The following is a 16,543-nucleotide window of genomic DNA, read 5'->3' as shown; positions in this document are numbered from 1 at the left end:
CCTGTCCCTCCTTCCATGTTCCTTTTTTCTCTTGACACCACCAGAAATAATTCTCAAAACAACATTTTTATATAAAATAATCTTTGGCAAAATTTAAAATCCCATATATAATATATATATATATATATATATATATATATATATATATATATATATATATATATATATATATATATATATACATATGTATATTCATTGGACCTTTTGCAGTTTTTTGTTAGACAGTTTAACAGAGTGTGTTTGTCCACCCAAATGCAGCGGGCATATAGTGTATTTTAGTGCATTGTGGTATATGGTAAATGACACGTTGCGTGACCTTCAGTAAACTGATAACCTCTGACACAGTGATGCTTGTTTTTCTCAAAGTGTCACATCGAGCCCGACGCGCCATCTCACAACAAAACAGACCCGTGTGACAGACTGTCAGCATACTCTCACTAAAGTGAAACCTTTCATTGTGAGCTTGGCTTGAAAAGTGCGAGGTTGTAGACAGCTGCGCTTACACGGCATAATGGCTAAAAATCAGCTACCAGACGATTTCAAACCACCCCCAGACCATTTCTACAAGGGGATCCGCATGCCAGCCCAAATGCCAGCTGCCTCTTTGGACGCTGCGAGAGAAATGGAAATTCGCGACGATGACATTTGGGTGGTGACATATCCAAAAGCGGGTAAGTTTTTGTGTAAATGGGCTTACTTCCTTTAACTGTTCAAATCTTTTCTGACAACTGTTGCCACGATATGTATCCGTTTTACTGCCAACTTGAATGAGAGGTGAGAACTAAAGAGCTCAGCAAGGTCACAACAGCATGTATGTATGTATGTATGTAAGTATGTATGTATGTATATGTATGTGTGTATGTATGTATGTGAGCGTGTGTGTACGTATGTATGTAAAGATCTGTTAAATTTTGATCATTGACCAGAAACTGAAAGTAAAATGAGTAATAGTTTTACAGATTATGGGAGCATTCTCGCATGAGTTTACGCCGGTTAATGTACATTGCTACGGGGCGTTAAGATTTCCTATTACGTAAAGTTACCAGTCCGGGAAGAGACACTGGCAATGAGTCTGCTCCTTGATTATAGAATGTGATTGCTGGTACTTTTCAGGAACTACCTGGGGACAAGAGATTACTTCGGTTATCATGGAAGGCGGCGACATTGAGAAAGTCAAGAAAACGCCGCTGTTAGAAAGGGTTCCATACGTAGAACTTGGCCCGATTGATCAGATCCCAGCAACCCACAAATTTGTCGACGCCATGCCACGCGACGTACCCCGCCTCATTCGTACGCATGTGCCGTACGATTTGATGCCAAAGCAATGGCATGAAAAGAAACCAAAGGTAGGCAACTTTAGAAAGCTTGACATGTTGGAAGTTGCCGAACTCATATTGTCGATTTACCTTCGGCGGATTTTCATTTTTTAAATGTAAACTCCTTGGGGTACTCCCGATATTTTCAAGGGGGGGGGGGTGTGTCTCACAAGTTGAAAACATAGAACCATGTACAGTAAAATATGACCCTTGTTAGGGATTTGCTTGACCTTTATTTGTTCATGCAACGTAAGGGTTTTCCTAAAGCATGGGACATTTGCTGTTAACGACCCATGCATATTTAGGGTGTTGTGGATTAAAAATTGACTCATGTTTTTTCTTTAAAAAGTGACCCATTCGGGCAACACATACCCGTACATCTTTCTACAGGAGTACCCCCTGGTGTAAACTATCACGTTTTCAAATAAAGTCTACTCGACGATTGTTCCTGTGTTTCACATACAGTAACAAACAGGAACAAAACGACAACAATGCCTACTGCTTCAGATGTAGAACCGCCACCACCACCACCAACATCATCATCAAAACAACAATAACAACAACAACAACAACAACAACAACCACGACAACGACAATACACAAAAATAATGGCACTAGTGGGCGCCATGTTTGAAGTACGCTATAAGGGGCAAATGCAGTAATGGAAGAGTACATGTTTTTTTCTTAAATCTTCCTTGCGCTATCATGTATCACCAATATTCTAACCAAAATACTTTTTGGGAATTAGGCTTGATGAAGAACGTTTCAGAGGCGTACAAGTTCCATGACTTAATCGTTGTGTCATTTGGCGGTAAAGATAAATCAAGGTTAGAAGTTAAGAAGGAAATTTATATCATGGACTGCAGCTTTTATAGATTATTCTTTTTGTGATTTTTATCTTTTATTAATTTTAATTTAACGTCATTTCCGCAATATTTTTAATTCTCCGATTCCATTCCAGACATTGTACGTGGCTCGCAATCCGAAGGACACCGCTATATCTGGCTGGCAATTTACCAAAATAAACTATTACTTGGAGACAGTCGAAAATTTTTCTGATTTCTTCCCAAAGTTCATCGAAGGGGACGGTAAGATATAGAACACTTTGAACTTTGAACTATTCTATCGTGTACGTTTCAAGTTCTTTCTGTTCGCTGTAAGTTGTTAAGCGTGCAAATCACCTTCCTTGAGGTCCCAATACATAACGCCTGTAAAACATGATATTTCGAAATTGCTACTTGTTTATGCGGAATGCATATGGGAAAAAATGCCATATATCAGAGCAAATGCAAGATAATCTGATTCTTTTGGAAAAGGACATATTAATTTTAACAAACGATAATTAATAATACTTTCTCTTTACGTGATTCCATGTAATCAAAACAGGTACCATGTTAAAGTGCTTAACTTTACTATCACTTTTATCATGCGATTATCAATATCATTATGTCTAACCTTTTCGTTTGAAACACCAGGTAATAAGGTTTGATACGTTGTCGACCATTTGTTTGCAAGACATGTACGCTTTTTTCTTAGCCTATGTTGAATTTTAGGGAAGTTTGAAGTTGTTTTCCAGGACATTTAGACCAACGTGCTATGCGATCCCTAAGCGAATAAAAATATTACTGGTGCCGCTCAGTTTAAGTGCAGATTGATTCGCATCACAGTTTACAAAGGACAATTGAAAGACAGTCCGTCACATGACACATGGTGTCACCAAAACGCATGCATTGAACGTAGCAAAGGATTTGATGCGTTTAGATCGTTACTGACATTATGAATATTCATGTTCTGGATAAGATACACAATACGGGTACGTTCTGATTCATATGGAGAGCAAGCACACCGTGCCTGCCCTTTTGTTCTTCTGACTCAAACCCGTAGACTGACCCCAGTGGCCTACTTTCATCTGCATAGTTGTCAAATGTGTAAATAGGAGCAGCAAAGGCTGCAAACAAGAAAGAAAATTTCGCTAGATCGTTTTTCGAGAGGGAAAGAATTTATTTTGTCATTGAGAATGTAAAAATGTCTCTTCTGTAGACTCAGTGAGTCCATAAACGTTGAATCTTTTAACATACTGATGATGTCAACCTCTGACATGCATGGCCACTTTTATCACCATCGTAAACGTTTAGTGTCTTTGTCTGGCAGCAAAGCTTTGATCTTATTGGCCGGGGCAATCTCGATGAGATTTCATATGCTAACTAGCATTTGAACAATGAGCGAGTAAACCAAGTCAGGGCGTTTACCCACACGGCATCTTCTATAAGTGTTTTCTCAAACCAAAAATGAAATGTTGTAAAACGTCATAACATCGATAGTAGATATTGTCTATTAAACTTGTCTGCATGACTCCAGATATTAGCAATTGTATTACAGCTTTGTCATACCAGTGAATTTTGTGACGTCATACCCTAAGATTATTACTGATAATGTACCTGACTATCCAGCATTGTGGCCAAAGATGTTTTCTACTTCTACAAATTCACTGGCATCGCCAAAACTATAAAATAATAGCAATAATGTACCCCTCCCGGCCCATAATGGACTCAAGCAAACCTTGCATTCCATAATGTACTCGACTCCGCCTTTTACATTATGTCATGCAAAGTTTGCTTTTGTCCATTATGGGCAGGGAAGGGGTAAATTACTGCTTAAATATGGTGCCGAAACTTACAAGAGGCGCAACAATAATATATATTAAATGAGAGAACAATTTGATGAAATTTGATAAAATTACTGGGGTCATGAAATTTCATGCATGCGTTTGGGGAGGCTCATCATTTTTTGCGCAACTATCGCAACTATAAGAAGGCAAGATGTGACTAATACAGTGCTTCTCCTAAAAATTAACAAATCATAATAATTTGAATCTATTGGGCAGCCTATTAACAATTTTCCCCTACAAAACAGGCTATAACTGTACATTTACATATGTTTGATAAGTTATATAAATGTAACTATGCTTGAAGTGGAAGGTAAAAAGTACATGCGTGTACACAAAATTTTATTTTTGGATTTCACCAAAAATGTTGGTACACTATACATTGTAGTCTATGAGGAAACTATGGATCATATTTTTCCAATGCAAAACCAGCTAAATCCCTGTATTTAATGACGCTCGTTACTTGATAAGACTTGGGTGGCAAGAAATTTGATTTTGGAATTAGACCGAATGATAAATTGTAGTCTATGAGGAAACTATAAACAAATTTTTTATAATACAAAATTAGCTCAATCTGTGCTTTTACAAATGTTTGACAATAGATAAAAAATATACGTCATCAGGGAATGCAGTGTTGTGTGAAAGAGCAGACGTGAACAATGAACATGATATTGGAATTTCACTCAAGCGATTATTTGTAACCGTAAAAACGTGTTCTCTGAAAGTTCAAAAGTCAAATGAGAAATTATAATTATGTCAATTAAGGTATTATTGATACGGACTGAGACACGCTTGGGAGGATCACAAATTATTTTGCCCATGAAAATTGGGGAGGGTCATTCTTTTTCTGGCAACCACTTTTGAAGGGTCACTACTTTTCGTGCAGCGTCATTTTGAAGATCACCAGCCGTACCCCCCTGTAATTTCTGTTCAGTCCCTAATCTTTAATACTGTTTATATGTAATGTGTAACGCTATGTATATGTATCATTGTACACTAGACCCCGTAGAACATTGCCTTTTGATTTTATAGCATGTAAATTGACGGTAATGACTCAGCAAAAAAAACTAGAGTACACCCAATTGAAAGTATACGAGTGAATGTTTTACATGTAAATAATACAGAGAACTGCTGTCCCATTATGACCCAGACGTTCTTAAAGTTCAGTTAAGGTCCATTAGTTTATTCGACACTTTAGTCAACTCAATAGTCCCATTCTTTTCATGCACTGAAAAGGTAAATCGAAGAACGAAAACAACGCATGCGTAAAGTTGCTGACACAGTGATTGCCACGAGTTATGTTACAATACTCACACTACACCATCTTTGGTTTCAACGCTGTAAGGCTTGTGTGACGCCTATTCGACAAACAAGCATGAGATTGCATTTTCCAAGAGGTCATACTACGTAAGTTGACCCGCATCAGTGAAAACGAACGCTTCACTGGTCAAACACAGCTAGTCGACCATCAACATTGCACATGCGTGTTTGGGACTTTCTCATGTGCATGATTTAAAAGTGCTTCAACGTTCAGGGCATGTGTGACATTTAAAGAAATCAGTGTCAAGTTGCTCGAAAAAATAAGCTAATCATAGTACGTCTATTGATGGCAAAGTACGAGTCGATAAATATATCTTAGTAATAAACCACCTCCAGTGACGGGTAACATTATTTGACCAGTTCATGATATATATGCAGGGAAATTAGCAAGTGCATGCATGGGTTGAACTGGTCAAAACGGAGCTGAGGTGGTTCATTGCTATTATATTACAGTACATTGGAAAACTTACTGAAATGTTAAGAAGACTTTTTCTCGGACTGAGAGCTCGCACGTGTTACAACTGTGCTACATCGCGAATATATTACCGTCATTTTCACGTCTTGTAAAAATTACTCAGTATACCTACCTACCTACCTACCTACCTACCTACCTACCTACCTACCTTCCTACCTACCAACCTACCTACCTATATACTTACCTACCTAGTAAGTTAGTTTTCTTTGCTTCTCTCGCAGTGATTTATGGATCTTGGTTCGATCACAATCTTGGATTTTGGCAACACCGACACGAACCACATATCTTGTTCGTAAAATTCGAAGACATGAAAAAGGTATTGTAGAATCAATATCTGACATTTTTTCGCCGTGGATCATAACATACAGTGGCAATAATAGTCCTCGTTGGAATAATAAGAACGAAGTAGCTCCTACACTTGCAGGGTATCGTATTTTCTAATATGGCTACCTTTTCTTAAAACAATTTAAGTCACTCTATTATATATGTCTCGTCATGATATACGTACCGAAATAATCGGGCAGAATTTGTCATTTGTCGTCGTCTATTTTAAGGGTATAGACCTGGCACTGTTGACATTTTTTAGGGCTTTTTTGGCATTTTATTTTATCGGCTAAAGTTTTTTTTGTATACTTTCTGCAGCTCGTTGAAATATATAGAGCTCGTCTTGTCAACGCTGACTGTTTTGTGTTTCTAGTATCGTTAGTGTTGGTAATCGGATTAAGTTCCAGACTTGAATTCAATTACCAACAATGATAATACACGTCAAACACTGACAAGCAGCATTGACAAGCCAAATACTGGGTAATGCGGAATAGGACTGGAAGTAGACCAAGTAAAAATAGTTGGTACATGGAACAAAGAAAAGGAAAAATTCTAAGAATTTACCCTTTTTGTATCTTTATTAGTGTTTTCCTACGCTACTAGTTAGCCCTTTCCTTAGCCCATGTAAGATTATGTGCATATGCTTATGCTTCACAGTGTATCGGGGATTACAGTTGTGCTAACCTTGAAAAAACTGCTTTAATCCTATCATTTTCTTTTAATAACTATGTATTATTTTTCCAGGACCTCAAAGGTCAGATGATCAGGATCGCCGATTTCTACGGCCGCCCTCTACCGGAGGACAAGATCGAAGAATGCGTCGAACACTGCACCTTTGATAAAATGAAAAAGAATCCTATGTCGAACTATTCTGCCGCTCCCTTCCTTGACCACAAAAAGGGAACGTTCCACAGAAAAGGTATGTAGTATTGGGGGAGAGAGAGAGAGAGAGAGAGAGAGAGAGAGAGAGAGAGAGAGAGGGGCCTCATAGATGGATTGAGCGAACGGTAAACAAGTCGAGATATTGATTTGGATGGGAGACACTGAACGCGGGAAAGAGCTCTTTCTCATGATTTTACTCTATACAATCTTCCTCAGCAATCATGTGTTTCTACAACGAAGCATTCCAAAATTTGAACCTCAATTCCTCGTGCTTCAATGAACAGAATACACAACTTCAAAACTTACTTACAAACCTTAGTGTAAAGTTTTCAGAAAGCACTGTCAAAAGTGAGATAAAAATTAGTTTCGCAGAGAAATACACAAAATCATGACCCCACACAACAAATGCCTAGCCATTGTCGAAAATGCAGAGGCATTTGATCCTGGGGTCCTTGGGGTCTTTACATCAACCGCACAAAGTGAAGCTAAGTTAAATGCTCGGGCGTTCTTGTAGTTATTGTCATGAAGAGTAAGCTTACTGTCGTTTATTTGTTCCTGCAGGCGAGGTCGGCGACTGGATGAACTACTTCACTGTCCACCAGAATGAAATGTTCAACTCATTGTTCGAAGAAAAGATGAGAGGAAGTGGTCTGACCTTTGACTTTGAACTATAGGAATGTTGACCTTTGATCCAGAGATTGTGTCGATTTTAAACTAAAATTTGTTAGCGTCGTTTGGTTTCCTTATGTCGTAAGATTATACTAAAGTTTTGTCAGTTGTACTCACGATGTCGTCATAAGATAACGCTAGCTTAAGATCTGGAGAGAGAATAGCTTTGACATACGACGATACTTTCGTTATTTTGCTTATATACAGCAATACATTTTCTCTTCTTATTCAACGTGTTAGCCTGAGCAACATAACGTACTATGCACAATGTACTTTCGGGAATTGATATTCGGACTTTGTTATCTACGTACTCGTGGAGGTGGATGGGTGAGGTGGCTCATTTTAATGCTCTCGAAGTGAGAAAAAATTTCACCGTCTTAGGTTCTCGAAAATAGGAAATTTTATTTTCTTGACATTTTGAATTGCGAGTATCGATGGGTGTTAGGTTATTTGTTTTTCTAGTACTAAAGTTTGCACGGCGAATCATGAATTTTATTCTTGGTTTTGTAAGAGAATTGTAGAAATTTTCATCGGAAGGTTTTAGCAAAAGTGTAAGTCTTTCACTTTCGAGGCGCATACTTCCTATGGCCAATTTTATTGTTTTCATCCAGTGAATTTTCTCTTTTTAGCTTCATGTGTGGTTGTACTTTTATCATTTTAACTTTTTATTCTGTTATGTACAATGTGCTGAGACGTGTGTCAGTGCATTTAAACAAAATTTTAAAAATGATATATATATATATATATATATATATATATATATATATATATATATATATATATATATATTACCCTTAATGGATTCTAGCCTGGACTTAAATTCATTGCTCAAATTCAGCCCTAAATTCCGTGCTGAAAAAACCTATAATATGACCATATTTAATAGCATGCAATCCAAAAAGATACTTGAATGACAGCACAGAAATGTATTTTACAAACAGAAAATATACTGGATAAATGTTAAAGGTTACAGCTAGAAGAGCCAATTTATTTTGTATCCTGCCGCCACATCTGATTGCAGTGGTATGTATTTCGAGTTCATACCTGTTTCCACATCATAGTATTTTCTATTAATAGTGACCCTTTACAGTAGGAAAACTTGTTACAGGAAGCGACATCCTATTATGCGCCGTACAATACGATTATATCAGTGTGGTGGGCAGATCCAAAAAGTCACTTTGAAATAAGAAGGAGCCATAGTAACTTTCCATTTGTGAAACTAATATAACTGTCACCAGATTGTACAATTTATTGTGTTTTAAACGTAAATCCAATATTACTGAGTAGTAAGTGGGAAAACCGAAAAAAGTTTTTCAACAATATGCCACTTAACCCCTTTTAAAGAATGGCGTGCGAAGCGTTGCTCTACCCCCTTTATGTGAAAAATAAGTACAGCGTCAGGATATAAAATCAATATCCCGACGGTTGTGTTTTTCCAACCAAAGCTTGTTAAAAATCGCTGACTTTGTAGCGCCCTCACTTTCCCAGCATATTAAACTATGCAACTTCAACATATTGCTTACTAACCTTCCGTGATTGCATACAATAGTTGGAAGTAGAAGTTGTAAGTTTGCTTGTTGCTTGGACACGGTTGAAGACCCTGTATAAAGTTGAACCTGTACATGCTGGTACATGTGATATAAGGCCTTCCTTTCTCTTTCTTTTGCTGTTGCAATCTTTATGTCGACCACTATAGTTTTTTGTTATGTCGATGTACCCATGTTGATTTACTTATTTCAGGTGAACAACGGAAATTTGAAGTTAATGTAATTTTAGCTGAGTTTATTTGTGAAAATCATTGTGATTAGTATTATGATCATGATCATTATATTTTCACGGTGATTACGATGCATTTTATGTCACAACTCATTTGTTCCGGATAAAATGTTTTTGTAGATAAAGGCTTAAGTATGTAATTTGTAAATAGAGTGTTGGTTCTCTGTAAACCCTGTTACGGCATGAACGTGGACTGCTACCAAAATTCGATACATATTTCTGTTTTAAAGGGAGGGATCATCGTAACTGCGCCAATGGTCATATGGTGTAAGCAATGTACCAAAGGTACTTCGGCGATTGATGAAAGTTAAAAAATGTTCGTCATAATGTATATTGTAAAATATTATGGCTATATCAGCATAAAATACATTGTTTGTAAACCGGAAAGTTGCACAGGCGCCTTTCCGACGACCCTCCCCTTTAAACCCTGAGAATGACCTACTTATCTCTTTTTTGTAATAAAAACACTCAACATTGTTTCACAGTTCGACATTTCTTAGAGTTGAAGGTATAACATCGCAGATTATGTAAAATATGGATTAAAAGTCAATTGAATAATTTTCTTGCAAATGTCGCTATTAATCATAATGGTGTACTTGGACGACAGATAATATTTTTAAGCATATTTGACGTCACTTGTAGAAACTTATTTATAGTGGACTGAATCTAAGTTTTACACTGATGCGCGTCCACAATTTTTAGCTCACGTGTTTAAATACGTTGAGCTAATGTCATAATGGTGTCTGTCTGTCTGTCCGTATGTGTGTGTGTGTGTCTGTTTACACGATTACTTAAAAACGCCTTAACGGATTTAAGTCAGATTCGGTGACAGGTACTATATTTACTTGCAAGAACTGATTAAAGTTTGGTTAGTGTTGCTTGCATATCAATAACGTTATGAAATGCCATTTTTTTAATATAATGGATTCCTATGGAGACAACAATGACATTGTCGACATATATCAAGAAATGCTGCACAAAATTTTCATGAAACTTTTCAGAATATTATAATGATCCTGTGACTGTCATGTCAATTGACCGCTCATTTGTATATTTAATGAACTTTTCTAATTAGTGATATAACTCATAAATTCCTACACCAAGTTTGATGATACCTGCTACAAATGTTGATCTGATAGATATCTAATTGTACTGAGAAGCGTTGAGCACTGTTAAGTTACTAAATAACTAATTTACATATTTAATGAAGTTTTGTAATCAGTCATATATAACTCCGGAATAAATGCACCAAATTTGATGAAATCTGAAGCAGATACTGATCAGACAGATATCTGACTGCGTTGTAAAGCATTAAGTAATATGAAGTTAGTTAAGGGTTCATCTGCATATTTAATGAAATTTGTAATTAGTGATATAACTCTGAAATTATGGCACCAAATTTGGTGAAACCTGCTACAGATCTTGATCTGTTAGATATCTAATTATATCCATATATCTTTCTTTCATGAATGTGACTTTGTTTGTGTACCGTCTATTTACTGTCTGTTCTGTGCTGTTTTGTGTCTATGTTTACAACTATTGTCTTCCGAATTCCGACCTACTGTCATTGGATTATGGATTGGTATGATTGCGATTATATCTAATTGGCCCGTGAAGCATTGTGCAGTGCCAAGTTAATAAACCGCTCATTTGCATATTAAATGAAGTTTTGTAAATCTGATTGTTCTGTGAAGCGAACTACGATGTAATCAACCTGTTAACCACGTGAGCACATTCAGTTCACATCTGGTTGTTCAATGACACACTGAGACGAAACTTGACTTGAAATACCGCTGCTCCTATAGCTCCTTTGCTCTATTTACCAAGCAGGTACATTGAAGTATTGGTGTACTAATAAACACCTATGACCTGGTCATGAGGGTTAAAGCGGCCGATTATGACCCCCGAGGGCTGTGAGTGACCAGAAATACATCCCTCTTCCCCGAGGCCGTAGGTCAAGAGGTGTAGCGATATGTTTCTGGTACGCACAACAACACGACACATGCCAATCCTCCTATTGATTCTCTTTGATGTAGAGGCACTGCAATATTTTATAGCAGGCCTATCAGAAGTTAACTTAGCGATTCTCCACATCGGTCATAGTTTGCAAAATTTATCTACAAAAGTAAATTTCCTTGGCATCCCGCATAATGTCCTCGGTTGCTTTCGAATCTTTGTTGTTATTGAGCTCATAAATTCATAATTACAGCTGCATCCAATAAAATTCAAGTTTGTTTCAGGGAAATTAAATCTCACAAATATTAAAAATATTGTCTAGCTTAAATAAGAGTATATATAAAGTAATATAATTATCTGTGACGTGTACGGGCCTGTAGGTTAGAACCCACAACATACGTCACCTAGTCACAGGACGAGGTCACAGATCACCTACCAATAGAAGAGGTCACTCCGATCAGATATAAAGGATGTTGTGACGTGTCAGGGATCATATGACAGACGATGCATGGGTTCATTCACAATTGAATCCGGGCAAGGTCGTGTACGCGGCGAGTTTATACGGTGTGAATAACCGTTCCAACCTTAAATTAAGGTACAATGCACCTCGGGGATAGATATTTGGACTCTCGAATTATTACCAAAGTACGCCAAGAAACCAATCCCAACGTCGAAGACGTATAAAGCTCTATAGACATTTCCTCCGCCCCATTACGGGACTGGTCAATTTCTTCAGCCCGGGGTGGGTGGTGGATTCATGCGGGTAACCAAGTTTTTGACCTTGGCGATGGGGGGGGGGGTCACCATGTTTTTGAAATGCCCCATTTGGGAGGGAGGTCAGTAGGTTTTTGAATTTCAAGATGTGGTCATATACTTGCCGAAAATACATCGTACAAGCCACGAATTTCATAATTTAGTTGCATTTTTCGGCGCGCCCCCGGGCCCAGAACTTCATTATATCAGGGATGTATATCAGAGATATCTTAATGTTTGCAAATAGGAAGTCTATTTTGCAAAGTGTACTAATCATTATGAAATCTGCACTTCATATGAAAAGCATGACAAATTCCTGATCATTTTCTGTTTTCTCTATGAGAATACAGTATAAGAAAGCAACATGCACTGATATTTCACAATATATTTGATAAAGTGACATATTTAAAAAAGAAAAATTACAAAATATTTTTCGTTCTCATTGACACAACTATTTTCCTTTATGTCACAGGTTTTCAAGTAAAAGGTGTTTTTTCATGAGTAAAATGATAGTCAACAAAAGGCAGCTTTTTGTCATTATTGGCTGTGCTTTTATGGCCTCGACGTGAAAAGAAAAGGTCTTCTCAGACACTGTGCTCATCAGATTTGGCTACAACCTATAAAAATGGCTCTCTATGGCTTCTTGGCAGATGTAATTGGATGACTGGCAAAAATCTAATTACCAAATGACTTTTATGATTTATTGATGTTCTCACTTTGATATTAGTGATTGACATCCATTTATGTACAACAACGTTGTGTCAAATTTACCAACAGAATAAACAGAAAATATACAACCAAATCAGTAGACGTGTGCAAATTTATTCATCCACTATATGTGATATAATATGTATACACTCGTGTACGATGACGTAAAATAAAAAAAATGCCATGGGACTATATATTTATCACATGAACAGTCTTTTTACTTTTCCTTTGATGTGGCTGCATCAAAATTATAGTCGAACATTGCAAACATAGTCGTGATCTTGGTTTTATTTCCCGGGATTACTTACAACGGCCCATCTCCCTGGGGATATGCAAATGTTTACTGGATACTTTTTCCATAAATCCGATCAAGTTGAAACTTCATAAATAATAAATAAATAAATAAATAAATAAATAAATAAATAAATAAATAAATAAATAAATAACGGTAGTATTGATCAAGTGTACTGTATGGTACTTCTGATCTGCAGTTAAAGGGGCGATGAACATCCTTGGTCTATGATACACTTTAACAACAAACTTGGTCAAGTTTGTCGATAAATATGCATTTCTTTCGAAAACATACAAAGCTTCAATGATATCTCAGAGTGCGCATGAGTTTTATGTACTTTTTCCAGAGTTTGTACGTCACTCGTAATCTAAAGGATAAAGCAGTTTCAACTTGGCACAAGTTCACCATAATAATGTGTTTTACGAAAAGTCGAGACCTTTGAAGAATTCTTATCAACATTCATGAAACTTTAAGGAGATGGTGAGTAATACATGTATCAAATCGCAATTTGTGACGTTAAAGAAAATACTTACTCCAGATAAACGGTAGTTCAAATTCCAAATGTTGACAATTACAATATATTTACTTCATAGAAAATGTTAAATTTTTGGAAGAGCGAAATTTACTACTAATATGTTCAAAATATAATCTGTATCGGCAAAAACTTGTTTTATTGAGACTTTGTCCGTCCGACAAGCCTTAAGCGCACTGTTCCTTATACGAGTTGTATTTACAATTCGCAAATGCAATCGACATGACTTGTTTTTTCGTTATATTACCAGAACCCAACCTTTCTAAACTCTACCTTTATAAATTTTCTTTGACGCCAGTATAGTTTCATCAGTTGACACCGCGCGTGTTTACTACATCGTCACAAAGTTATGTACTGCTGCACCAACCGCTAACTTATACGTAGTACTTTGAAACAACAATTTGTAGAGATAAAAAATTTTGATGCATTCAAACAAATTCAAATCTTAAGCGATCTCGAGTGGTCTCTTTGATTTAAATAAGGAAGTTTAGAACGTTCACTAATCAGTCTTTCAAATGTATGATAGTAGAGACAAAAGAGAAACTCAGAAACATTCTCAGAGGAAATGAAGTGCTGTGATTATCTAGGGGATATTGTCACATTAGACCCGTTTCTTCTTACAGTGATGTATGGATCTTGGTTTGATCACAATCTTGCATTTTGGGAACACAAACACGACCCTAACATTTTGTTTGTTGCGTTTAAGGACATGAAAATAGGTACTTCAATATTCTTTAAGTAATTAGCCTTCGCAACCTATATATATTACCATACATATGAGGGCATAGAGTTTGGGGAAAGGAACACAAATGGAAAAAAGAGTAATCTCGGCAAATGACTTCAACCACGTGACTGTCAAGAAGTAATTATAGCGTAAATATATTCACTATCCAGTTGACTCGAGAATATTAACTTTGTGCTAAAATTTATTTTCTTCAACGTTTATGACGTCAATTTTGTTATTTATATTTCTACATTGTTATTGACACAGGACCTAAAAGGCCAGATGGTTCGTATCGCAGATTTCTACGTCCAACCCCTTCCGACTGACAGGATAGATATACTTGCGTTGAACACTGTACTTTTGAAAACATGAAGAACGACCCAATGACGAATCACGGAAGAGCGCCTATGTTAGACCACTCGAAAGGATCATTTTACAGAAAAGGTCAGCTGCATTGGCACACATAGAGATAAAGAAGCTCAAACGAGAGTACAAACACTGACAGATAGACATACTTAAATGCGAGCACAAAGTAGTATGAATAGATGGAACATGGAGTGCAAATGGGCAGAAATTCAGACACACTACACATACATAAGACAACGGAAAGGAAATGGTACAGATAAAGACAGAATGTCGATAGATACACACGTAAACGTGCACAGAGAGTAACACAGATGATATCTATGGAGGGTAGATGGTGAAGAGAAAAAAATGCTTTCACTCACCATCTACGGATTTAGGTGGATCTAAATCAATAGTTCAGTGTATTATGAAAAGATGAAGTGGTTTGACCTTTGACTTTGGGACTACCTGACTGCAGCTCTCATATTTTCGAGTCAATCCAGCGTTTGAACTAGTAAGAGGAGGCGGAGCGTAGAGAGCGCCCTCGAGCGACGGATCTTCCATTCTCACGTCCCCAGTGCGCTGGGAGTGTGAGAACACAGTGTGAGAACAATTTGTTCTCACACTCTGTATTGTTGCGCGACCGAACACCTCGTATGTGAAACGTATGTTGATTGGTCAACTCTGCTCAGCGCCCAGTTCTCTGTACGAATTATTTGACGAATAGAACATCGCGTAATGTACAACTGGCACTATAGCGGACAGACGACTGAACCGCAGAGTGAACAGGTTGTTCTAGATTTGAGTACGGTCAGCGCAGCGTCGGCAACAAATACTCGGAGGATGACCGCTTTTATGTTGTAACGGGAGAATTAAGGCCATTACAAACTATCGGCTGTTTACGCTCGTCGACATATTTTCTGGAGAAGAACTGACTTGACAGCGATACAGTTAGCGAAAGACTTCGATGAGCGAGCCATTTGCACACGAGGCTGTAGCAGACGACAGCTTTCACGCAATGTCATCAACAGATGGCCACCAGAGCTGTTTCGCAACATTTTCCTCAGATGACCTGGAGAATTTTGTGGCTGACCAACAAAACAAAATTGCCATATCGGTAATATACATGTTAACGTGTTTGATATGCTCATCAATGAAAGGAACTTCATTTTTCTGTGCGGAATGATACAAATGAAACAAGAGCAATCGGCTGCTGGTTTTTGATAGTTTAAACCTACCACTCTGACAATAAAATGCAATTTTCTAAAGATATTGGAGGGACGTGAGGAAAAATAATCCCACACCCCAATGGGTTGGGATTGAATGTCTCACACTCGTTGGGGAATTCTGTCTCACACTCGCCTTCGCCTCGTGTGAGACAGAACTCCCCAACTCGTGTGAGACATTCCATCCCAACCCGTTGGGGTGTGGGATTCTACCAGTCTGCGTTCGAACTAACGTCGTAAGGGAAATATAATAAGTTACTCATTTCGACGAGATTTGCGGCGATTGAACTAACTATACTGTCGGTTCTAACTTTCCTTTAGACGATATATCCATTAACTTTCAAAGTATTTTCGAGTATTTTTCTTACTTGTGTAATATACGTGTGTAACTCCTTACATACTGTACAGCTTGTGAATCATATTGAGACTTTCAAGTAAGACACAGCTTTCTAGTCTTAAAACCAATGAAACAAGGACTTTCACAAAGTAGGTTATCTAGATTATCTGAGAAGTTCTATAATGGTAGATACGAAGATCTTATATTAAAATATGACAAATCTGTTACACAGATGATGAGAGA

General features: G+C 37.3%; 1 protein-coding gene across 1 annotated transcript; it reads left to right on the top strand.

Moving 5' to 3' along the window:
* The first annotated feature begins 357 nt into the window (after positions 1–357).
* LOC139121768 (sulfotransferase 1A3-like) lies at positions 358–9,552 on the top strand. Its single transcript, XM_070686910.1, has 6 exons — positions 358–671; positions 1,114–1,346; positions 2,278–2,404; positions 5,998–6,092; positions 6,845–7,019; positions 7,544–9,552. Exons 1-6 carry the CDS (start codon positions 512–514, stop codon positions 7,654–7,656), a joined length of 903 nt encoding a protein of 300 aa, XP_070543011.1. The 5' UTR covers positions 358–511; the 3' UTR covers positions 7,657–9,552.
* The last annotated feature ends 6,991 nt before the right edge of the window (positions 9,553–16,543 follow it).

Source organism: Ptychodera flava, chromosome 21 (assembly GCF_041260155.1).
Source record: "Ptychodera flava strain L36383 chromosome 21, AS_Pfla_20210202, whole genome shotgun sequence".
In the NCBI taxonomy this organism is placed as follows: Eukaryota; Metazoa; Hemichordata; class Enteropneusta; family Ptychoderidae; genus Ptychodera; species Ptychodera flava.
This window is presented reverse-complemented; position numbering and strand designations above follow the sequence as displayed.

Coding starts and splice junctions, on each gene's coding strand:
- LOC139121768 (XM_070686910.1), top strand. CDS start 512: ATGGCTAAAAATCAGCTACCAGACGATTTCAAACCACCCCCAGACCAT. Junction 672..1,113: donor GGTGACATATCCAAAAGCGG/GTAAGTTTTTGT, acceptor GGTACTTTTCAG/GAACTACCTGGGGACAAGAG. Junction 7,020..7,543: donor GGGAACGTTCCACAGAAAAG/GTATGTAGTATT, acceptor TTGTTCCTGCAG/GCGAGGTCGGCGACTGGATG.